General features: G+C 53.8%; 1 protein-coding gene across 1 annotated transcript in view; it reads left to right on the top strand.

Moving 5' to 3' along the window:
• Cpxm2 (carboxypeptidase X, M14 family member 2) overlaps positions 1-19499 on the top strand; it is a 95413-nt gene extending 75914 nt beyond the window's left edge. The window contains exons 9-14 of the mRNA XM_026384250.2: positions 1083-1279; positions 2227-2406; positions 6677-6974; positions 10767-10906; positions 12738-12837; positions 18211-19499. Coding sequence (XP_026240035.2) covers positions 1083-1279; positions 2227-2406; positions 6677-6974; positions 10767-10906; positions 12738-12837; positions 18211-18464 — 1169 coding nt within the window. The 3' untranslated portion in view covers positions 18465-19499. The remainder of the gene's footprint in view (positions 1-1082; positions 1280-2226; positions 2407-6676; positions 6975-10766; positions 10907-12737; positions 12838-18210) is intronic.
• Positions 19500-22441: the final 2942 nt, after the last annotated feature.

The following is a 22441-nucleotide window of genomic DNA, read 5'->3' as shown; positions in this document are numbered from 1 at the left end:
CCACACCTGGCTGGCTCCCTCTTTTATTTTTAGTTTTTCACGTCAGTCCTATCTTTACCCATTCCTGCATTCAGCCACTTCCCATTCACCTGCTCCCCATCCTCAGCCCCTGCGGGTAGGGTGGGATTCTCTGGATTCCTTTTTGGTAAATCTGCCAGCTGCTTAGAAATCCACTGCCATGTAGGTGAGAGATTGTCAGATTCACTCAACCCTCGCATTCGGCTGAATCCCAGGAGTTTCTTTTGAAGGGCAGATGCCAGCTCTGCTGGTCAATCGCATGGTCCTCAGTGGCGGTGAGGACAATAAGGGACAGAGAATTGTCAGCTCTGCCCAGCACAGATGGCCCCGTGTCTGATCTGTTCATCTGCTGTCACAAAATCCCAGAGACTGGATCACATACAAGCAACAGAAATCCGTTTACCACAGTTCTGGAAGCTGGGCGTCCAAGACCAGGGGCCGGCCCGTTCAGTGTCTGCTGAGGCCTGTTTCTCTCAAGGCTCCCTCTTGCTGTGTCCTCTCCGGGCAAAAGCCTGAAGGGGAAGAGGGCCTTGCTGGTTCCCTCAGGCCCTTTTAAAGGGTACTAGCTCATATCAGCTGCAGCCCTACCTCTGGATACGATCACATGAGTCTTAGTTCCAACACTTGAATTCTGGAGAGACACATTAAACCATAGCACCCCTCGTATTTCAGAAGCTGAGCTTTGAAAGAGAAAATGCTCAGCCCCTTTGCCAACTGTACCACTGTTAACCTGCCCTGCGGGACTCTTTTCTGCTTGTGTCCTTTCATCTTTGTGTCTTTGTAAGACATGGAAAAGGAGAATATGGTTGCTGTGACTTGTAACCCTTAAACCTCCTAAGAATGAGCAGGACTGCCTGTGGCTTGTGCCGCCCAGGGTTTTTCTGTCTTTGCCTACGTACCTGACTATTTTGGAATTTAAAAGTTATCCCAGTATAATTTGGGAGGCTTATTGGAAAGAACAGGTTGGGCTGCATGGTTAAGTTTGTATCGTTCAGAGGCAGGGACAGACAGGCGCCCTTGGCCATGCGCACGTCCGCCCAGCCTGTGCCTCTCTCTCTGTGAAGGTGAGCCCGAGTTCCACTACATCGCTGGCGCCCACGGCAACGAGGTGCTGGGCCGCGAGCTGCTGCTGCTGCTGCTGCAGTTCCTGTGCCAGGAGTACCTGGCCCAGAACGCGCGCATCGTCCGCCTGGTGGAGGAGACCCGGATCCACATCGTCCCCTCCCTCAACCCCGACGGCTACGAGAAGGCCTACGAAGGGGTAAAGTGAGCCCAGCCCGGGGTGTGCTCGGCCACCAGGCCACGGGAGGCCCCTCAGGAGGCTTCTTCTTGGTGCCTCCCTGCTGTGGCCAGGAAGCCACGAGGTTTAGGGGGGATGCAAACCATGGCGACCCTGCAAGAGGGACATGCCCACAAAATGGACAGAGAGTACATGAATAATAACATACATAGGATGAAATGACGGCAGACTTCTGCCCTGTGTTGACTGCACCCTGAAACCAGGTGCCAGCCACGCGCAGCACCTTTACCCTCTCCACAGCCCTGTAAGGAGAGCTGCTTTTATTATTTGAGATGTTATTGATGATTCCTGTTCAAAGTCTGATGCAGAATTTCCGTAGGTCATCGGTAGATGTAAAACAAGCCCGTGATGTAAATAGGTGCTGACGGTAGAACTGTGTTGTGTTGTGGGTCCACGATGATTTACCACAGTATCTGGGGACAAATTGGACCCCTGTATAAACAGTGGCACCTATCAAACACAAGCTTTAGGTTACAGAGCTTTGGTTCTGTTCACTGGGGCTCTGCAGAGCCAAACCCGGGCAGGCGGCAGAACAAGCACTCTAGGCTGTGCCAGCCTCGTGTCGCCCTGCAGGGGTGGAGTCCCAGGTTCGTGGTCACTCAGAGGTCCCACCGAGCTGTGCAGGAGAGAGGAGGAAGAGGTGGGAGGAGGGGTCTCATCCTCTTGAGCAGTGCCAGGTGGCAGGGTGGTTCTCTGGGTGCCCTCTGTGGAGTGACCTTGCTGTATTACCCATCGTCACCCATCAAATTCCAGCAGCAGGTTTTCAGGACTCTCCTGGATGCCATCTTTAGGTCAGAGGGTGTCAGAGGCTCCGAGACTCACGGGAGGAGGTGGACATGGGCATCTCCTAGGGCAGGGGTTGGTTTTCCTACATCTGTGGGTTCCTTACATTCTGAATCTTCTCTCAGGGCTCGGAGCTGGGAGGCTGGTCCCTGGGGCGCTGGACCCACGACGGGATTGACATCAACAACAACTTTCCTGATTTGAACACGCTGCTGTGGGAGGCCGAGGATCGGCAGAACGTCCCCAGGAAAGTTCCCAATCACCACATTGCCATCCCCGAGTGGTTTCTGTCTGAAAATGCCACAGTGAGTAAAAGTATCCCGATCTGCTGAGCAGCAGGCAGCCAGAGGCCACCTGCTGTGGCCGAGGCCTGGCACTTAGGAGCAGGGCAAAGCCAGGTGCTTTTGCTTTCTCCAGAAGCAGGGAAGTAGGCAGGGAAGGAGCCCCCTCTGAAGGGGCACTTGGAGGTTCTTCTTAGAAATCACTGAATTACATTTCTTGACAACCGCACAGTGTTGCAAAGACCAAAGCACACGTGTCTGAATTGTACCTGTTGGTTGCTGTCATCCTTGTCCCCCCGTCCATCTTTCATGACATTACCCACAGCCCTCACTGATTGCTTGATGCATCTGATTTTATTTGAATAAGTCCCTGTGCATTTATTGCATGTGTCACATCTTTGGAAACAAAAATGAAATTTGTAGGAAATGTTTTCACCAAATGTCTTTGTTCCTGTTTCAAATACGTTCTCATGAAAGCACCGTACGTTGTTGGGGTGCCCTCACTGCCCGTGGTAACTCCCTTCCTTTCCCTTATTCTTTGATCTCATCCGTCCTTCACCAGGTCTGCCTTGATTGGAACCTAAGTAGTTGAACCCCGTGGTCAGGAACCCAGCATTCATCTGTCTTTCTGCCTCTACCATGGAGCCATGTGACTTTCACCCTCAAGGTCATAATCCAGGGTGGCAGCCGGTGCTCTGGCTGTCATGACTATGAAGGAAGAGGAGAGAAAGGTTTTTTCCTGTGTTTGCTTTTGTTTGTGTTTTTTTAAGGTCCCCTTCTCAGGGAGCTCAGTGTCCTGTAGGAGTCCTTCCTAGAATCCCTGCAGACTTGGGCTGAAATCTCCCTGGGCAGTTTCTCTGCACAGGGCATCCGCTGCTTTGGGAAGCTGTAGTCTAGGTAGCATGCTGCGGGCTAATCCAGGGGGATGCTGCCTCGAGCCCCTGCCCATGCAGCACAGCACGCTGGGCCTCTTACTGTTGGAGGGTCAGCATGTGGTCTCCTTCAGTGGCCCACAGCCCAGGGCCGAGCAGGTCCCCAGAAGTTGACTGATGGGGACAGATCACAGTGGCACCCTGTGGTTGGTGAGGATGTCCACAAGCTGATGCAGGGATGAGATTGACCTCATTGGCTATGAGCTCCAGGTCTTCTCAATCTTTCTCCTGGTTTTGGGTCCAACCCAGTTGGTCCATAACATCCCAATGATACCTGGCAAACTTAAGAATTCAAGAGATGCTATATTTTGGGAACACTTGGATCAAAATTGGAATTGGTTGCCAGTTCTGGTCCCCCCGAAAACATTCTTTGACGTATGAGATCAAAGAATGGAGGCATCCTATTACTCCAGCACAGCCAGGCTCAGCTCCCCAGAGTTCAGACTTTGCTTTAAGCCTGGAATTCAGTTTTCTAAGCTTCTCATTCTCCAGAAGTACAGGAGAATTACACATCACCAATCCCTCTCTAAATTATGGACAGGTTAGAGTTGAGAAATCAGCAAAAGTAAGATTTAATTAACAAGACCAATAGGCTTTATGTAAGGAACCCATATGAATTCTACAACCAACAATTAGAGAATATTCTCATTAATCCTGGAATATTTTCAAAAATTGAGGGTGAATGGAGCTATGATGGAATTTCAGAGAATAGAACTCAGGCAAACACAATCTCATCACCTTCTGTCTGAACTGGAAGATGATGATAAGACGAACGAAAAAATTAGTATGTATTTAGAAAAAATTTTAAAATCTTCTAAGTAATAGACCAGAAGAAAACAATCATACTGGCAACTCAAAAAATATTAAGCAAATGGTAACAAAAACATCATATATCAGAATTTGTGGAGTGCAGCCCAAAATAGTGCTTTAGAGAAACGTGTATCTTTAAATGAATTTATTGCAAAAGAAGAAGAAAGGCCAAAAATTAATTTGAGAAGTTATCAAAAAGATAACAAGAAACTCAAGTTAATGAAATGATTAAAAAAACACAAATATGAAGTAATTTGTCTGCAGAAAGGAGCATTTGATAAAGCTTGAAAATAATTCACAGTAAAATCTTCAGTAAACCTCTGGGTATACATGATTAGCTTTCCGGGTGAGAAAGCCTATTTTAGGCAAGATGCACACAGGCTTAATCATAAAAGATTAATATAAATTCAACTACCTCAAAATAAGAAAATCTACTCATCAAAAGATTTAATAAACTATAATGATAAGCTGCAAACTGGGAGATGTTATTTGCAAATTATGTAGCTGAAAAGAAGTAGAATTTTCAAAATATGTATAAAGAGTTTCAAGAAAAATGTAAGCAGCCCCGTAGAAAAGACACGGAAGGCGGTTCACAGAGGAGGAGATGTAGGGCTGGTCTCACCGGAAGTGTGGATGAGCAGCAAAATCAGAGGCCCAACAACACCCAGATGTCAGACAGGATGGGCCCAGTGAGCGTCATACCTTGGTGGTGAGAGTCGTGACTTTGGGGACCAGCCTGATTACCTTGTGAAACTGGGACATTTCCACATCCTGTGATGTGACGTGCAATTCCAATGCTGTGATACAGGGAGGAGAAATTTCAGCAGGTGGGTACCAGGTGACAGCGCCAGAAAGGTCAAAGCACACTGTCCATCGCAGCCAAAGATCGGAGGTTACTTCATGCCGTCCTTTTAAGCTTGAATCAATTGAGATCTTAGTGCTGAAGTGACAAAGACCGAACGATGGTTTGAGTCGACGTTGGGGCTGAGCGTTAGAAACATCAGTTGAGTGGAAAAGATGTACCAGGCAGCCGTCGGCGTGGTCACACCCTCCTCTTCTTTAGATCAAGAGCAAATGAAACTCAATCGCATATTTTGGACATTTGCCTATGGGATGAAACAGAGAGAGAAAATGAGGTTCATTTCAGGAGGCTGTTCCCTCTTGAGTGGGATCCAGGGCTGGGGCGGGTGGAATCCGCAGGAGCTGTGAGCCGTCAAACAGGCACCATCCCAGTAAGTTGGGGAGCCCCTCGGGGGCCGGGGCCGACTTTGTCACTTGGCAGTGATGACTTGTCCACACCTTCACCTCCATTCTTTTCCTCCCCACTGACTGAAGTGAGTCCCAGAAACTGTGCCAATCACCCATCAATTTTTCAACAGCTATCTGTAAAAAATGGGGACTCTTTTTCAAAGCCGTATTTACCAACTATATAAACTGAATGATAATGAGACAATAATGCACCATGATCTATTACCGTTGTTATGTCAAGTGAATAATGTCTTAATATTATACAGTGTCTGGTCAGTGTTCACACTCCCCCTGTTACACTGGTCAGTGAGTTCTCTTCCTCCCCATTTTCCACTCTTCCTCTGTCCTCTCTGAGCCCCTCTCATCCCACCTAATCCTCCGGCTTGCTCAAGTCAAGATCCACAGAAAGCCGTGGGTTTCATGGGTTTCATGGGTTTGAAGTCTTTTGAGTCTCCTTGAAGCTGAGGGATTCCCCTGGGATCCCGTGGTCTGTAACACTGGATCCTGATGTTCTGCTCTCTGGTGCAGCCAGTTGTGTCCCGTGATGTCACACATGCTTCCCTGGCACCTCTAGGCAGCTGGCGTGGGACTGAACCTGGACAGAGTAGGTGGGCGGGCCTGGGGGGGGCCAGGCCACCAGGGCTGCTGAGGTAAATGGCTTTTTGTGGGTGCACATTGGCCTTTTGTCTGTGCTGCTTCTCTGACGCAGGGCACAGTTGAGTAATCGTGACAGAAATTGTGAGGCCCACAAAGCTGAAGATATTTACTCTCTGGCCCTTTGCACAGAGAGACAGCAGACCCCTGGGCTGGGGCTCGGCCACACTCGGGGTGCCGGTCTCTCATGCCATTGGTAGCCATGGGTGAGTGTGCTGCCTGTGAACTGATTCAATGGTGTTGGAGTGAATCATCACTCTGCCAGTGACCCTGGAGGCTGGGGCAGGAGGAGTCTGGAGGCCAGCCTCAGCCACGTAGCAAGATTCTGTCTCAAAATAAAGAATAAAAAGGTCTGGGAATGTAGCTGCAGTACTGTGGACTGAACCCAGCCGGGGCTTCGCACAATGGTGTTCACTGGAGTATTCCCACCATGGAAATCAGACACTTCCCTGGCTTCCCCCTCCTTTTTTTTTTTTTTTTAATCCACTGTTTTCACAAGTCCAGGTTCCCCAGGACAGATTTTGAAATTCTAGCAATTCTAAGGTTATTCTAGGAGATTGCTGTGTTTTTGAGCAGGCGGCTGTTCTGAGAGCCAGCCGGGGTGAAGCCATCTCTGTCTCATGGTACCCATCGGTTTTCCACGCTCACAGGTGGCCGCGGAGACCAGAGCGGTCATTGCCTGGATGGAAAAGATCCCCTTCGTGCTGGGTGGCAACCTGCAGGGGGGCGAGCTGGTGGTGGCCTACCCCTACGACATGGTGCGCTCCCCCTGGAAGACCCAGGAGCACACGCCCACGCCCGACGACCACGTGTTCCGCTGGCTGGCCTACTCCTACGCCTCCACCCACCGCCTCATGACCGACGCCAGGAGGAGGGTGTGCCACACAGAGGACTTCCAGAAGGAGGAGGGCACCGTCAACGGGGCTTCCTGGCACACCGTCGCTGGAAGTGAGTCTCATGGCCCTGGGGGCATCACCAGGCCACGCACTCACAGACGGCTGGCCCCACAGGAAGGGCACAGGCCACCCTCAGTGCCATCACCAATGATGGCTGCCTAGACCCTCCTTGGCTCCCGCCTGGTCTGGGAGGTGCTGACTCTCCTATAGTAAGTGAGGTAGCTGGGCCTCGGAGACCGTGGGGGTCTGCCAAGCAAGAAAGGGGTCAGCTGGGGTCTGTCTGACCTTGCTCTTGGCCACGGAGCTATGCAGACTGTTATAGGCTCACAGAGGAGCGAAAGTGGACTTAGTGGTGGTGTTGGACCCCAAAGAAAGCCCCCCCATGAGGAAGCCGAGCTCACTGGCACAGAGCTGGGCTGTTACCCAGAGCTGTTCTGGTTTGGGGTTTGCTGTGCCAGAGCCCGTGAAGGGCTTGGTGCTGATCCCACGCTCCGGTGTGGAGTGAGTGGGCTGCAGGTGTGTCCAGAGACCCCTGCATGGTAGAGACCGAATCTGCTGTCCACTGCAGGCAGCAGGCCTGGCCTCCAGACGCACCACTGCACGTGGTCCAAGCAGCCGTGTGCAGAGTGGGGACCGTGAGGTGTTCCTTCTAGAATCCAACAGGCCTGGAGATGCTTCCGCCAGAAACCTCGAGAACTGCTTGGCAGCCCAGAGGACCCCATGGTCCACATGGTCCACCTTGCTTCCTGGCTCTGGCTCCTAATCCAGGAGAGATAAGGATGGCATATTCCCTAAGGTCCCCGGCGTTGGATTACAAGACCCCAGCATAATTCTTGTGGCGTATTTTCTTGATTTTGTGAAGGTTGGTGAAGCCAATGATGGATTTGAATAACACTCTACGTCAGAAAGACCTGGATTCGAATTCACCTCTATCACTGAGAGGCTGTGTGACCCTGAGCAAGTTAGTTTACCCCTCTGGACCCCTATATTTTTTCCATTAGTAAAGTTGACATGATGGTGGTCATGGTGGTGGCGATGGTGATGTCCCCTGAGGGGTGTCTTGAGGAGGTGGAGGAGTGGGCTGCTCAAGGTCTGGCTTCTCAGAAACCCTCAGGGCAAGTTCCCATCCTGCCCTTTTCTTCTCTCAGGGCAGATTCACTGTGAATCTCTTTTTTGATTATCTTCTTATTCTCCGTTCACTGTACAGTGAGCTTTCATATGACTTGACTTTGCTTTAAATTTCGCCTTCACATAATTTTCACGTATATTTCCACCGTTGGGAAAGAAAAAAGTAGAAGTATGTGTTCCCATGGCCATTTTACAACACAGAGAGCCTCCCTCCCCGACTCCTTCTCCGTTGTGCACCAAGTGGAGGTGCTCCCTCTCGTCTCCACCATGATTTTTACCTCCTATGAAATGTTTAAGAGCTGCAAATCCCCGTCTCTCAGGAAGAGTCCCTAGGGGCAAGTCACACTTCACACGCTCAGTTTTAGCCCCAGGACCTACCTAGGGAGACCTTCAAGTGCAGCGGTTCAGGGGCTGCGGTGACTACGCCAGGTGCGGTCGCAGTGGGATTGGGGTCGGGCCACCAGCAGCGTCCCGCAGAGTCAGCTGTGCCTGACCCCTTTCTTGCTGGGCAGACCCCGGTCAGTCTCCAAGGCTCAGTTATCTCACTTATAAAAGGAGAGCAACCACCTCCCAGACCCAGGCGGGAGTAAAGGAGGGTCTAGGCAGCCATCAGGGGTGTGGTTTTCTCTCTCAGTTATATTTCCCATTATTCCTGGGACCTGGTGACGGAGCTCTTGGTGGCTGGGGCCTTTTTAATCATCCTCCCTCGCAAAGGGTGACAGTCTGCAGGCGTGTCCTTTGTAGGTTAGTGAAATGTGATTTCTCACTCTCACTTTTTGTCCAGTTCTTCCTGGTTAATGGGGGAGGGACAGCTGAGAGCCAGGCTCAGTCAACTTCACAAAGCCACCGTGGGCACGGTGCGCATCGAGCACCACGGTGATAGACGTGGGGTTCCCTGTCCCAGGCCTCTGGTCCTGTGCCTTGTCCTCCAAGGAGGCAGGTGCACAGAGCTCTGAGGACTGTGTGGCCCTGTGTCCCCCATGAAGCTGGTCTAGTCTGAGAACACCAGGGGATGTCCCCTGCCCCGGCCAGCACTGGAGGCCTGACAAGCGCTGCCCAATGCCGCAGCGCCTCGTCCCTTGTGCTCAGGTGGAGGAAGCTGGCTGTGGGAGCCGGCCTCACGGGGCCTGGCCCTGGCTGGCGTCAGCAGCAAAGCCGGCCTGGCCTGAGCTTCCCCCAGTTCTGCTTTCTCATCCTACCGCTCAGGCTTCCCGACCTTTAGAGACATTTGCAAAACGTCTCCTGATCACTCCATCAGTTCCTCAAGGCCCGAGAGGGTGGCCACAGACACTCTGTGTGCCTTGAGATGTCCAGCCCCCGGTGGAGAGCCATGCTAACCCTAGTGGACACTGCCCGGCCCCGAGGCCCTCTGCAGTCCCTCTGAGGACTTGCCTGAGTGAACTGACTGGGCACGGGGCCAGCTGTCTGCAGCCAGGCCAGGCCCTGGCGGAGGACTCGCATTCCCTGACACAGCCACGCCGTCCACCGCTCCTGTCCCTCCTTCTTTTATCACAATCGGTGACCAAAGCCCATGGCTACTGGCTTTTGAGTGATTGGAACCCAGAATCTGGTAGAGAGTGGCTTTTCACAAATATTAGGTGAGGCGGTGGCTTCACCCGTGGCCCCCCTACTTGGGAATGTCACCTTATTGGGGCCATGGTCTTTGAAGTTGATTACACTAAAGGCCTCGAGATGCAGTCATCCTGGGTCACCCAGATGGGCTCTTAAACCCTGAGAAGTGTCCTTACAAGGGACAGAGGAGACCGTGTAGAGACAGGGCAGAGAGAGGGGAACACCTGGGCCACCAAGAGCAGAGAGGCAGGAAGGGAGCCCCCAGAGGCTTTGGGGGAGTACAAACACCTTGATGGCACACGTCCAGCCTCTAGAACCACGGGGAGTGGGCTCCAGTCCGTTTTAAGCCAGCTGAGGCCCTTAGCGGCTGCAGGCCGGGAACCTGGTACAGAGCCTGTCCCCTGCCCGGGCGGCCGCTGGCTCCCTGGTTAGTCCTACTGTGGCCATGTTGGATGTGGGGGTTGTCTGCTTGGGGCTGGTGGGGTGGGCATGATGGCCCTGCAGTCCACAAGAAGTGACACATGGTCTGGAGATGCGAGCAGGGGCTGTCACCAGGCAGACCCAGGCCCACATTCTAGACCCGATTCTGATCATTTGTGGCCTCAACTGTCTTATGTGTAAAAATGTGCCCTGCTGCGTACCTCTGTTGCGCTTGGGTGGGGGTGGGGGGGATACAGTGACCCCTCTAGGGGATGTAGGGGACCTAGGACAGGCCCTGGATGACAGAAGGCACTCAGTAAAACATGGCATGGAATTACGCCCATTTTATGGCTCAGAGTAGGAAATGGCTGAAGCTGAGGTCCGTGTGGCTGTGGAGATAGATTTAATTCAACACTTAAAAGCCCACAGTGTTCATGACTGAGAGTGGGTTAAACCACCTTAATAAAATAAATACATCAAAGCACCTACTCCCCCGATTCCTCTGTCAGTGCCGCCTCGGGCAGTGTCCTCCCCTGGGCCCTTCCCCTACTCCCTGCCCACTCTCTGCAGACCTCACTTCTTCGGTCCTGCAGGTGCTGGTCAGTGGTAGGTGCTCGATGCCTCTGGGTTTAGTGACGTCGTCCTCCGAGTGCTCGGGAATACCCCTGCTGGCTCCCCTGCCACCAGGAGCCTAGTGCAGCGAGAATGTCCCTTGGCTTGGCAGGTCTGAACGACTTCAGTTACCTGCACACGAACTGCTTCGAGCTGTCCATCTACGTGGGCTGCGATAAGTTCCCGCACGAGAGCCAGCTGCCCGAGGAGTGGGAGAACAACCGGGAATCGCTGATCGTGTTCATGGAGCAGGTGTGGCGGGGCGCACGGCTGGGGTGGGGCAGCCGGGGACGGGGCTGTGCCTGTGGCTGAGGGCGTGGGCTGAGTTAGTGCTCCGGATCCGGCCATCACCCTGGCCGTCACCCTGGCCAGCCACAGGGCTGCCCAGAACCTTGGCCTGTCTGCACTTGGCCAGAGCCCGGGGCGGGGTGTGGGGGAATGCTCCAAACTAGTGGGGCTCCTCCACACGCTGGTGGTACAGCCAGAGCAGGGCTCTCGGGGGCTGTGTGGGGAGTGGGTGACATTGTCTGAGCAGATGTGCCTGCAGGCCGTGTCTGAGTTTGCTTTCACCAGGAGAAAATACCACAGACTGGGGGCTCCAGTGGCAGTCCTGGAGCTGGAAGCCCAAGAGCAAGGTCAGCGGGTGGTTTCCTCTGATGCTGCTCTCTGTGGCCTGCAGATGGTGGCCCTCTGCTGCCTCAGGAGGTCACTCCTCTGATCATGTGCATCTGTGCATGTCCAGATCACCAGTCCTGCTGGATTAGGGCCCATGGCTTCATTGGACAGCCTCAGTCGGAGGCACTAAGCTTCACGTGATAAACGTGGGGGGGGTCCAGTGCAGCCCATGATACTCCCAGGCCTTCAGAGTCACTGTTGCAGGGTGTGGCGTGAGATGACTGGAAGCACTTTTACCAAGGTCCTGCAACTGATGAGGCCCTGAGTCTTCTTCACTGGACCCCTGGAACACCTTCCCTGCCACGTGTTCTCAAGACACACCCATGATGGAGCATTAGTGAGTCAGCCAGGTCTAACGCTAAAGCTAGCTGCATCATAAAGAGGCCCAGACTTCCTGGAGATCAGGAGCAGACTTCCTGGAGATCAGGGGGTATGCCAGCATGCACAGTGAGCCCAGGACTCCGCCAGCATACCAATTAGATTCTGGTTATCCCCCACTGGAGGAAGGACAGTCCTGGGGCTGCACACAAGGTGCCCTCCTGTGGGTTATTGTGTATGAGTCAGAAGCTGCAGGCAGCCCGTGGCTTGGGTGCCAGCTTCCTGGTGCCTGTGGCTGCACCTCTGCACCTGGAACTGACCTCTCAGTCTGCCCCACGAGGTCCCAGGAGCTTCAGCACAGCCCTATAGCTTCCCTGGCATAAAAGATGCAAGCCAGTCTGCTCTCTTGAGAAGCCATGAAAACACGTCTGTCCCGACCCGGGGAATTCGTGAGGGATGGCGCCTTCCCCTTTGCATTCGAGACTTGACTGCAGCAACTCGTCATTCTGAAGCAGTGATCTGACTTAGCCAAAGAGTCTCCTGTGGATACAAAGCCTGGGCCCAGTTGTATGCATAAAGAATGTCTTTGGAAAATGAGGGCATGTCACCTTGGATCACCACGTCATCCTACACCGGGGGCTTGAGGCAGGAGGTTCAGAGTTGACATGTCTCCTGATACAGCTGATGAGCAGAAGGTGTCCAGGCACAGTGGGCCCTTCTAGAAAGGCCTCAGTTCTCTTCTTTCCTCTCTGACTTTTCAGTCATTAAGTCCACAGAGCCCAGGGAAATCCAAATAAATGTGTCTTATCAACATTAAGTTTTCATTTTGGGTGGGTCTTGGTCTTGAACTCTTGGATCCTGATGTTTTTTAAGTCTGTGGAATATTTTAATTTTAATGGGAGACTTTCTGGTGCATGGACCCCTAAATGGAATTCAGGAAAATGCACTGGGTCCGTGCAGAGCCAGGGTCCTGGGGCTGGCCTGGTGCAGGGAGCGTGCTTGCTTGGCACGGACGGGGCTGGCTGGAGTTGGGGCCACTTCCTTGTGCTGAGTGTGCAGAGCTCACTGTGTCTCCCCATGTCCCGAGCAGGTTCATCGCGGCATCAAAGGCCTGGTGAGAGATTTACATGGAAAGGGGATCCCAAATGCCATCATCTCCGTAGAAGGCGTTAACCATGACGTCCGAACAGGTAACGCGGAATGTCTGTAAACTGTCTTTCCATAAGAAATACCTGTGTTCTTGAGGTGCTTTACTTCAGTTCCAATCATGACCCGAGTGCCAGAAACTCCTTGCTCAGAGCTAAAGTAGAGTCTCCTTCTTTCCCTTTCCCAAGCGACCCCGGGGAGCCGGGTTTTCAGCCTCTGCTTCTGGCTTTCTGGGATGGGCTTGGAGCAGCCTTTGGCTTCTGGCTGCAGTGGAAGTTTCTGAGAGGTGGAGGAGGCAGCAGCTCCTCCTCCCCTGGGTCATGGCCTGTGCAGCAGCTTGGCACCCAGGTCAGCAGGATGAGCCCTGATGGATAGGGCAGGCAGGCGCCCCTAAAGGGAGACGCTGTGGACTTGGGTGTTCCTGCTCATGGAGGACCTGGTGGGGCTGGGGTGGAGCCTTCAGAAAGGACGCATCCAGGGAGCAGCTGGGGTGGGGCAAGAACCTGGCCTTGACTGCAGATCAGAGAGGATGCAGCTTTTTTGTTGAACCATGGAAATGACCAAAGTGCTTTAGGAAGACTCCAGCCTCCCGGATGTAAAGCGGAGGATCACAGTGAGCCCACATGCTTTCTGGCATCTCCTGCCTGCTGGACACTCTCCATAGCTTTGCGTGGATTGACTCCTGTCTTTACAATGCTGGTCACTAGGCGAGGAGACGAGGCACGTGAAGAAGTGCAGCAGGGAGACCCAGCTCCCATCTGCTGAAGGACAAAGGGGCTGGGCTGTTAACTCTTGAGGGACCACACATTGACTTCCATTTTAGTGAGTGTGGAGAATTCAGAATCTTGGATGCTCTAAGGGCTAGAAGATGCTATCTAAAAGGCAGTGCTGAAATCTTGTTCCAACTCTTTTGCAATACCCAGTCTTGCAAACTTGGTTTCCAGTTCCTAAAATACCAAAGTAAACTCACACTTTTTTCTTTTTTTTTTTTTTTTTTTGGCTCTTGGGATTGAACCTGCCTGGCAGGGGTGCTTCACCATGAGCCATATCCCCCGTCCTTTTTTATTTTTTATGTTGAGACAGGGTCCTGCTAAGTGACCTGGGGCTTCGCTAAGTTGCTGAGGCTGGCTTTGAAACTTGCCATCCTCCTGCCTCAGCCTCTTGAGCCACTGGGATTACAGGTGTGTGCCGCTGCTCCCGGCTAACCTCACACTTTCAAATGCATTCATGGTGTGACCCCACAGTCTCAGGAGAGCAAAGGACTGACTCTCCCCAAGTCCCCCGGGTCACTCAGCTGCAGCGGTGGCACGATGCTGTCTCATGTGACCTGTTCCCCTCCCTGAGAACATCCGTACATGTCCTTTCTTTTCTTTTTTGTGCTATCCCTGTGAGGGAGACAGCCCATTCTTTCCCCTGTTCAGGTGACAAGCAGAAGCTCCAGAAGGCGAGTTGGCCCCATGGAGTTTCCAGAGATGATCTGGGTTGGCATTCCGGTCCCTGCTCCAGGCCGGGCTGAAGTGTCACCTGCAGGTGTTCCGTAGTATCCACACAGGGGACGCTGCCGTGCTGCTGGTGACTTGAAAGTGAGGTGGAAAGAAGGTACTCCCACGGTCAGGGTTTCGAGCCCTCAGGTCCCAGCACGGTCATCACCTGGGAGACCTCAGTTCAAAACTGGAGATGCCAGGTTCCAGGAATCCCCAGTCCCTGGCAAACAGGGGTGACGGCTCCTTCCACCTGGCTACTCACAGTTCCTTTGGACTGAGCCCGCGTCAGGGTTGTCACCGTAGCCCCTCCTTCTGCCCGGACCTTCTTCCCCAGGGAGTCCTTGGCTCCTCCCCCAGCCCTGCCCAGGCTGCTCAGATGTCACCACTCAGGGCAGCCAGCCGTGACCCCGACCTGACACTGTGCACCAGCCCGCCCACCCCGACGGTCCCTCTTAGCACCCAGCTTTGTCTGGGGAACTTCTGTCTTCTCACATACTATCCTTGAACCCACGTGGCTGTCACCGCTCACAGCTGTCAACGGATCCTGTCCTCCAGCTGTGGTCCATTCAACTGCGAGGAGACACAGACCCTGGGACATAGGAGGAGGACAGGCGGGGTCCACCCTGGCCTTGGGTTCAGTGCCACTGATGTAGATGGATGAATTATGTCTGAAGCGCCACCGCGTGGTAGAGGGCCTTGTGGGGCCGTAAATTGCATTCTTCCCATTTAGTTCGGACTTATTCACTCCATATTTTCGGAACCTTCCCAGATCCGACAGCTGCTGACCCCGAGGCTTCATGCCTCATTGCTCGTGACTTTGCACACGGCAGCCCCACAGAGGCTCTGCCTTCAGTTGTTCATCTGTTAGTTAACAGATGTGAACCGAGGACCGTAAGGTGCTAGAGACGGGTCGCTGGCGGTCACTATGAATGAGGTCACTATGAATGGTCTGGGCCTGCCTAGGATTGGTATCTTAAATATCCCTTAAGGGATCCTTTAAAACAGCGATTCATAAAGGCGTCTGGGTCATTCCTTGGACTATTTAGTGCCTGGGAGGCCATGGGAGGGTTTCCAACTGAGTGGGAGGGAGGAGGCCCTGGGCCACAGAAGCCTGGCTGAGCTCTGCATTTGAAGCCCCTGTATTCAAGGGGCAGTTTGGATGAGCTGATGGGACGTGCTCTTATTCCCCCCATAAGCGATTTCCCACTGTGTTCTCCTGACAGGCGTGTTCCATACTTTACATCTCCTGTTCATTTTATTGGTCTCACTGTCTTTGGGAGCTCAACAAAAGCTCTGAATTTGCCTTGATTTCTATCTGACACTTATTTGACCAGTTTTATTGACAAGTTTTGTTTCAGGAGGATTTTGCATAAAATAAACAGACAAATTCCACAGGGAGCCAAGCGCCCAAGGATGCTTTGGAAATGCACATGAACGTGTTGCTAAACACCTGACTTGGAATTCCACTGTGGACTGTTCTTGTTTAGTTGAGACCAACCTGACCTGTTAGTGGATAGACCTTCACGGGCCTGGGCTGCCCCTGCTGTCCGCAAATGCCCAGTGATGCCACTCCTTATCCCCTCTCCACTGTGGCTGCTTGGGGTGTTCACCCCTGACACCAGCGGTTCACTCAGGGGGACAGGAACCCGCCACTGTGCCCTACATTTCATCCAGTATATGTTCATTTCTGGTTGTCAAGGGTAGGAGCAGAGATAACAACCTTGGGGATAAGGTGGGGAACCCCTGGCCAGGAGCTCCCAGGGATAGAGCGCCTGCCCGGCCCAGGTGAGAATCAAGCAGGTCAGGTTTCAGAAGTGGACACTGTCAGAGTACAGAGCCACACTTCCTGTTCACATCTTCCTGATAATTCCGTTCATTCTTCCAACACGTCTTACTGAGCACCTACTAGGTGCCAGACTGGAAATGCTGCAAGAGAAAAGAAGGGGGGACTCCTCTCCCCAGCAATGCGCCTTCTCATGGAGGCCTGCGAGTGAGAGTAAGGGACAGACTTCAAGTTCAGTGCAGACCGTAATCAGGGCCAGGAAAGAAGGGAATGTGGAAGAGCCGGGAACAGCACTGCAGCTGGAGGGAAGGGTAGCTACTGAGTCAAGAATCTGGGAGCAAGGAGAAGCTGTGTGGCTGGAGTGGCCACTGTGGGCAGTGGCCGCGATAAGGTGGGCAGGGCCACAGGCCTGAGCGGGGTTTTGCTGAGTGCTTAGCTCTCACGTGAGTAGGGACTCCTCAGCTGACAGGGACACTGTCTCCTAGTCCCTGGCTACTTGTCTGATCTCCCTATTGGACAGACGTAGCATCTGCCTGAAGTCATCAGGCCTCCAGCCTGATGGGAACACAGGCCCTGGCACCTCAGAGGCTGTGAGACAGAAGAGGAGACCCTGGGGAACCTGGCACATGGAAGGACAGGGCTTGCTCTGACTCCTTAGACCCTCCAGGCCACTCATGATGGAGGTTGCCGGGTTATTCCCTTTCCCACACGTGCAGTGTGATGCCCGGAGAGGTGGACACCTGTGTGTGAGGCCACTCAGCTAGTAACTAGCAGGTCTGTCCTGGGACACCCAGTCTAGAGCTCTGGGAGCGAAGGCTGGATTTTATGGAGTACTAAGCTGACGAGTCCCTTGTACACATACAACACTCGCAGCATCAGATTTGAATTCACGTTATGGTCTCAGTCATCAAGACACCCCGTGCCACGCAGTGAGCTCTCCGGAGCACAAGTTGTTATGAAAAGGGAATTACAGGGGTGTTTGTTTGCCACAGGTGCATGCGGTCTGCCACATGGGGACTCCATGAGAGAGGCCAGGTGCCCCCTACACACACACACACACACACACACACACACACACACACACACACGGAGGGAGGTGGCTCCCCGTTTTCCCCTGTTCTTCCTTTTGTGAAAGTGCAGGGTTTTCTACAACACAAAATGCCTTCCTGGCTTTTCAGCAGGTGAGAGATTCCTGGGGCTCTCCTGGCGCTGAGCTCAGGCAGGTCCCCTTGGAGACGCTTCTGGCTCCCACTGCTCCCTGGGCCGAGCTGAGCAAGCCCCTCCTTCCCGGGACCTCCACCCTCCTCTCCTTCACCAGCGCTGTCCTTGAGGGTGATGATGGCCTCCTGCTCCTGTCTTGGCCCATTGCTAGGCTGGGAAGTCCTTCCAAGTGTGTGTCCAGCACTCTGCCAAGTGCCCTCATTGAATGGGATGGAGAGACATGAGGGAATGGGGGCCAGACGCCCTCTTAGCACAGCGGGTGGATATGGGGAGTCTGCAGTACAGCGGGGGCTCACAGGGATCTGTCAAGGCCTGAGCTGGCCCCTGCCAAAGGCTGTCCTGAGGCACAGGAAGCCAGGGATGGACGCTGGTCAATTAGTACCTGCTGGTAAGTGGCCTAACTGGGGTCAGGGTTCCACCTTGGGTCCAGCCACAGCTTGTGAGCTCAGGGCGTCTCTGCCTCATGGCAGCTGTGTGTGAGGACCCGGCTCTGTCTCCCTCAGCCCCAGCCATGGAACGGTGGCTGTGGAGTGGCCGCAGGTACCAGGCCCTCCGGGTGAGTCCATTTCTCTTTTCAGAAGTGAAGAACCCCAGCCCTTTTAGAAATGGTTTTCCTGTGTTTGTAGCCATGCCAAGGGCATCAGGAGGCCTGATGGCGTTCATAACGAATGGCTTGTACTGCCACAGAGAGAGGAGTGGTCAGGATCATTGGGGATATCGTGCATCCCAAGCCCCTTCCTGTTAAACCCATTATGGCAGCTTCCAGTGGAGGGAGAGGTCTTGGCCTCCAGCATGCACTAGGGCTTGCTCCGCAGGCTGGGTTCTGGCTGGGCTCAGAGGCCTCTACGGGGGGCAGTCTTGGAACAGGCCGCTGGTATTTGTGTTAGAAAAGAACTGCTCTGAGCCTCCGCCCTGGTTTCTCTTCCCAGCCAGCGATGGGGATTACTGGCGCCTCCTGAACCCTGGCGAGTACGTGGTCACGGCCAAGGCCGAGGGCTTCACCACCTCCACCAAGAACTGCATGGTCGGCTACGACATGGGGGCCACGCGGTGCGACTTCGCGCTCAGCAAGACCAACCTGGCCAGGATCAGGGAGATCATGGAGAAGTTTGGGAAGCAGCCTGTCAGCCTGCCTGCCCGGCGGCCAAGGCTGCGGGGGAGAAGGAGACGGCAGCACGGGTGACCCTCCTGGACGGCTGAGACTCGTCCCAGACTCTGGCAAGGAAACCCACCTAGTAGTAGCCTGTAGAAGACTCGCTCAAGCTGTTTTCTCTGTAATTCAAGAAGCGTCTGGGGGGGCGGGGGGTGCATTGGAGATTGATCCGATGCTGGAGGCTTAGGATATTTTCTTTCCTTTGTTCCCATTTTTCCAAATACCTTGGACAGAGCAGCAAAGAAGGGCTGGAGGGGGCAGAATTCGCCAAGTGAACCCCAGGAGCGGAGGGAGCCACTCTGGGTTCAGGGCCTCCCGGCTGGGCTGCGTGTCGAGGGGCCAGGGCTTCCCCGCTCGCGTGACAGCAGGAGTTTCCTCTGCATTTGCGATTGGCACAGCTGATGTTGCAGCCCTCCTGGAGCCTGCCCATCCCCAGTGCTACCATTCGAGATGCTCTTGGGTGCCCTTAGAGAACCCGCCCTCTCTGGCTGGCCCCAGGACATTTCGAGCTGCTACAAAAAAATGCTGCACTCTGACGACAATAGGGACATTACCAAGTGAACATCAGTGGGCCTCGGGGTCAGCCCAGTATCCCTTTTCAGCAAAGATTGTGTCCACAAAAGGGGACAGAAGTGCTTGCTGGGAGCCAGGCAGCACTGGGCTTGTCGCGTGCAAACTGGGCCCCAAGCCCCCAACTCCCTGCTGGCCCAGCAGGCATGGGGGCAGTATCTGGGGCGGAGGAGAACCAGAGGTGCCGGCCTTCCAGAGGTGCCGAATGAGTTAGTCTGGTCTCCTCTGTGGTCTGCTGGGACTTGCAAACAGCAGGAGAAGGTCGGCCTCCCAGCCTCTCTCTGCTCCCGCTCTCAGCCTCCCCAGCTGACCTGTCTGGGAGATACTTTTGATGTGTGGAATGCAGGTCTTCCACCTAAGACGAAGTCCCTGAGAAACCCCGAGGCTTACCTGTGGAGCCTCAGAGTGTGTGTGTGGGGGGGGTTATTGGGTTATCAACAAGCAAACAGCTATGTGTCACTTTTTATTCGTGTTGCTGCCTCATTGATCTGGGAAGAATGGGAAAAAATAAAGAAAACAAATGGTAAGAGTCTCCCGGTGTGCCTTTTCTGGGTGGTCTTGTGGCCACCCATATGCTACCGCCATTGCCTGTCTCTGAGGTCAGTCACCTAGAAGAGATGCCACCTGGACCCTGTAAAACAGCAATGGCACTGATAGCTCTATGTTCCCCACCCCGTTCCCAGGACAGACAAGTGGTGGGGACACACAAGTGCCTCCTACAGATGCCAGTGAGTGTCTCTGCAGTAAAGTCCTCATGCAGCTTTGTATGATCTGCACCAGGACTTGGCTGACTTCTGATATGGGTGACATCATCAGGATGGGAGGCTGTGCCAGACGTGTGGTCTCTGTGTAAGTGCTCGGCTCTGAATGTGCACATACATCAATGAGTGGACATGGCTGTGGTCCAGTGCACCTTATTTACTACAACAGGTGGCAGCTGGATCTGGCCCACAGGCTGGGGCATCATCGACTCCTGCTGTAAACCCGTGTTGTCCAACAGAACTTCCTGAGATGGTGGACATGCTCTGTTCTGTGCTATCTAATGTGGTAGCTGTTAGCTCCGGGGGGATGCCGAGCACCTGAACGTTGGCTGGTGAGACTGAGGACCAGGATCTTCTCGTGTTATGTAATTCTAATTAATCTAAATTTAACTTTGAGTGGCCATTTGTGGTTGGAGGCTATATGTTGGGCCACACAGCTCTCAGCCAAGCCCTTCCTAAGAAAATCCACCCCTCAGCATTAGAGCTGTAGGTGCAGCTATAAAACATTTAAAATTGTAACCCCACCCCACCCCTTTCCTACCCCTGCACTTCAGAAGGTCAACGGCTCCACATCTGCTCAGGAAATGGTGGATTTGTGGGGTCTCTGCCACGCCTGACCTGGAAGCTGAGCCCTGGCACTGGGTGCCACGGAGCCTCAGGCTCATCAGCAGTGTGGAGCTTGGAGTGTGCAGGGCCACCGCACGGTCTCCAGCCTTTACGCAGGCCTCCGTCCTCCCTGCAGTCCTTCTCCGTCAGGCACCACAGACTCTAAGAAGAGCTCTGGCCTCCAGGGCTGGCAGTGCCCTCCGGTGGGTGTGTGGTCTCAGGAAGTCACGGTCTCTCATTTGCTGCTGCAAAGCGAAGCCCCGGGTCTGATGGACTCTGAAGGTCAGGCTGGCTGGGATGTTTGCTGGTTTTGGGAAGAAAGCCAGAGCCCGGGTTCCAGAGCTCTGCTCTCAGGAGTCGGGAGTGGCCTCTCTCCTGGGCCCTCTCCATGCACAGCAGCTCCTCGCAGGGCCTTCAACCTGGGCCACCTCCCTGGGCCCAGCCCGGGGGCTTTGGCCCCTACCTGCCATTCTCAGGCGGAGTTGTGCTCCCGGGCCTCGCCTCCGGCTCTCCCAGGCAGCCCTCCTTCCTCTCAGGACCTCCATGCCCTGGGACAGTCTGCCCTCAGCACCTCTCAGAGGAGTGGTCCTCCTGCAGGCCTCTCTGCCCTGGGTCTGGAAGCCAGGCGGGGCCAGGAAGGTCCGCTGGGGTGTGGGCTGTCCCTGGGAGTCAGCAACCATCCGCCCCATTGCCTGGAGTCCTTCAGAAGAGCCTTCAGGATACAAAGCATTTGAAAGCTCAGGCCTTGGGGCCAGGTCTGGGTTCCCAAGGGCAGGAGCAGTGACCCCTTGGTATCTGTCCCCCAGGGCCACGCTTTGCTCACAGCAGGTGTGAGTACGTGTGGGGGGGGGCAGTCTATGCCACCCGGAGCCTTGGTTTTTAAGATTCCCTTAAAAGTTGAGAAAATGTGACTTTAGAAATTGAAAGTCGGTCATTTGAATTTATCGAGTGTGTTTTTTCCTCTTGAGTTTTCACTTGTATAAGCCAATCTTGGACTTCGCTGAGTAGAAACACTATCCATTCAGAAGATGGGGGGTCTGTTTTGTTTCAGATGTCCTTCTATAGGATAAGATCAGCCTAAGGATAAGTGTTTGTCATCTATATTCCCCACTCAAGTCCCAGGTGGCTGCACTGCCATTTGACTGCCACCCCTGCTTGATGTTGAAACTGTTGGTATGGGACTGGGGATTGAGCCCAGCGATGCTTAACCACTGAGCCACATCCCCAGCCCTTTCTACTTTTTGCTTTGAGACAGTTGCTAAGGCTGGCTTTGAACTTGCAATCCTCCTGCCTCGGCCTCCCAGGTCTCTGGGATTGTAGGTGTGCACCCCCGCCTGGCCCTACTGAAGGGTTTTGAGGGGCTGCGTGGAGCAGAAGCTCAAATCAGAACTATTCAGTGATCACAGCTCGTTTTCTTTGAGTTTGGGGCACAGTCTTTCACAGGACTCAGTCCCTGCACAAAGGGATGTTACAGAGAACTGTAGAACTGCAACACGTGGTTACCCTGTGCAATCAGCACGGGTGTGAGTGGCATTGGATTTCAGTGGTATTCTGCATGGCAAGGCCAGAAAGGTCTCCCTGAGTTGCAGGTTCAGGATAAGCTCTGGGTGGCACCACCCTGCTGGAGAAGCTTGGGTTTCCATACCATTTTGGGTTGGTGTCCCCATACCCAGTGGGCAGCCACAGCAGTGGGGTGGCTGCTACCCGCAAAGCCACAGCCCAGTGGGACCAGCCAGCTGCTGCTGAGACCTATGGTTCCTGGGCTGACCTCTTCTGAGGCTGTGGCGGCTGGTCCTCTCCTGACTGTGGATCCCCCTCACTTAAACACATCCCCAAGTGTCCAGGGCACAGAAAGTCCCCAGAAAATGAGGAAAATAAAAATCCAAGAACTGAAACACGGGGTGAAAAAATCTTTGGGGTGCTTCGGTGAGTGCAGAGGAGAGCAGAGTGCCTTAGTTGGAGCTGAGGGCCACTTCTGAGACCAGTGCCGGCAAGTATGGAGCCAGGCCTCCTCTTGCAGACTGACTCATCAGCATAGTTACTTGGAACTTGGTGTTAAGGAGGGTTCTG

This window comes from Urocitellus parryii, chromosome 5, assembly GCF_045843805.1.
Source record: "Urocitellus parryii isolate mUroPar1 chromosome 5, mUroPar1.hap1, whole genome shotgun sequence".
In the NCBI taxonomy this organism is placed as follows: Eukaryota; Metazoa; Chordata; class Mammalia; order Rodentia; family Sciuridae; genus Urocitellus; species Urocitellus parryii.
Note: the sequence above shows the minus strand (reverse complement) of the source record. Positions and strands in the feature narration are given on the sequence as shown.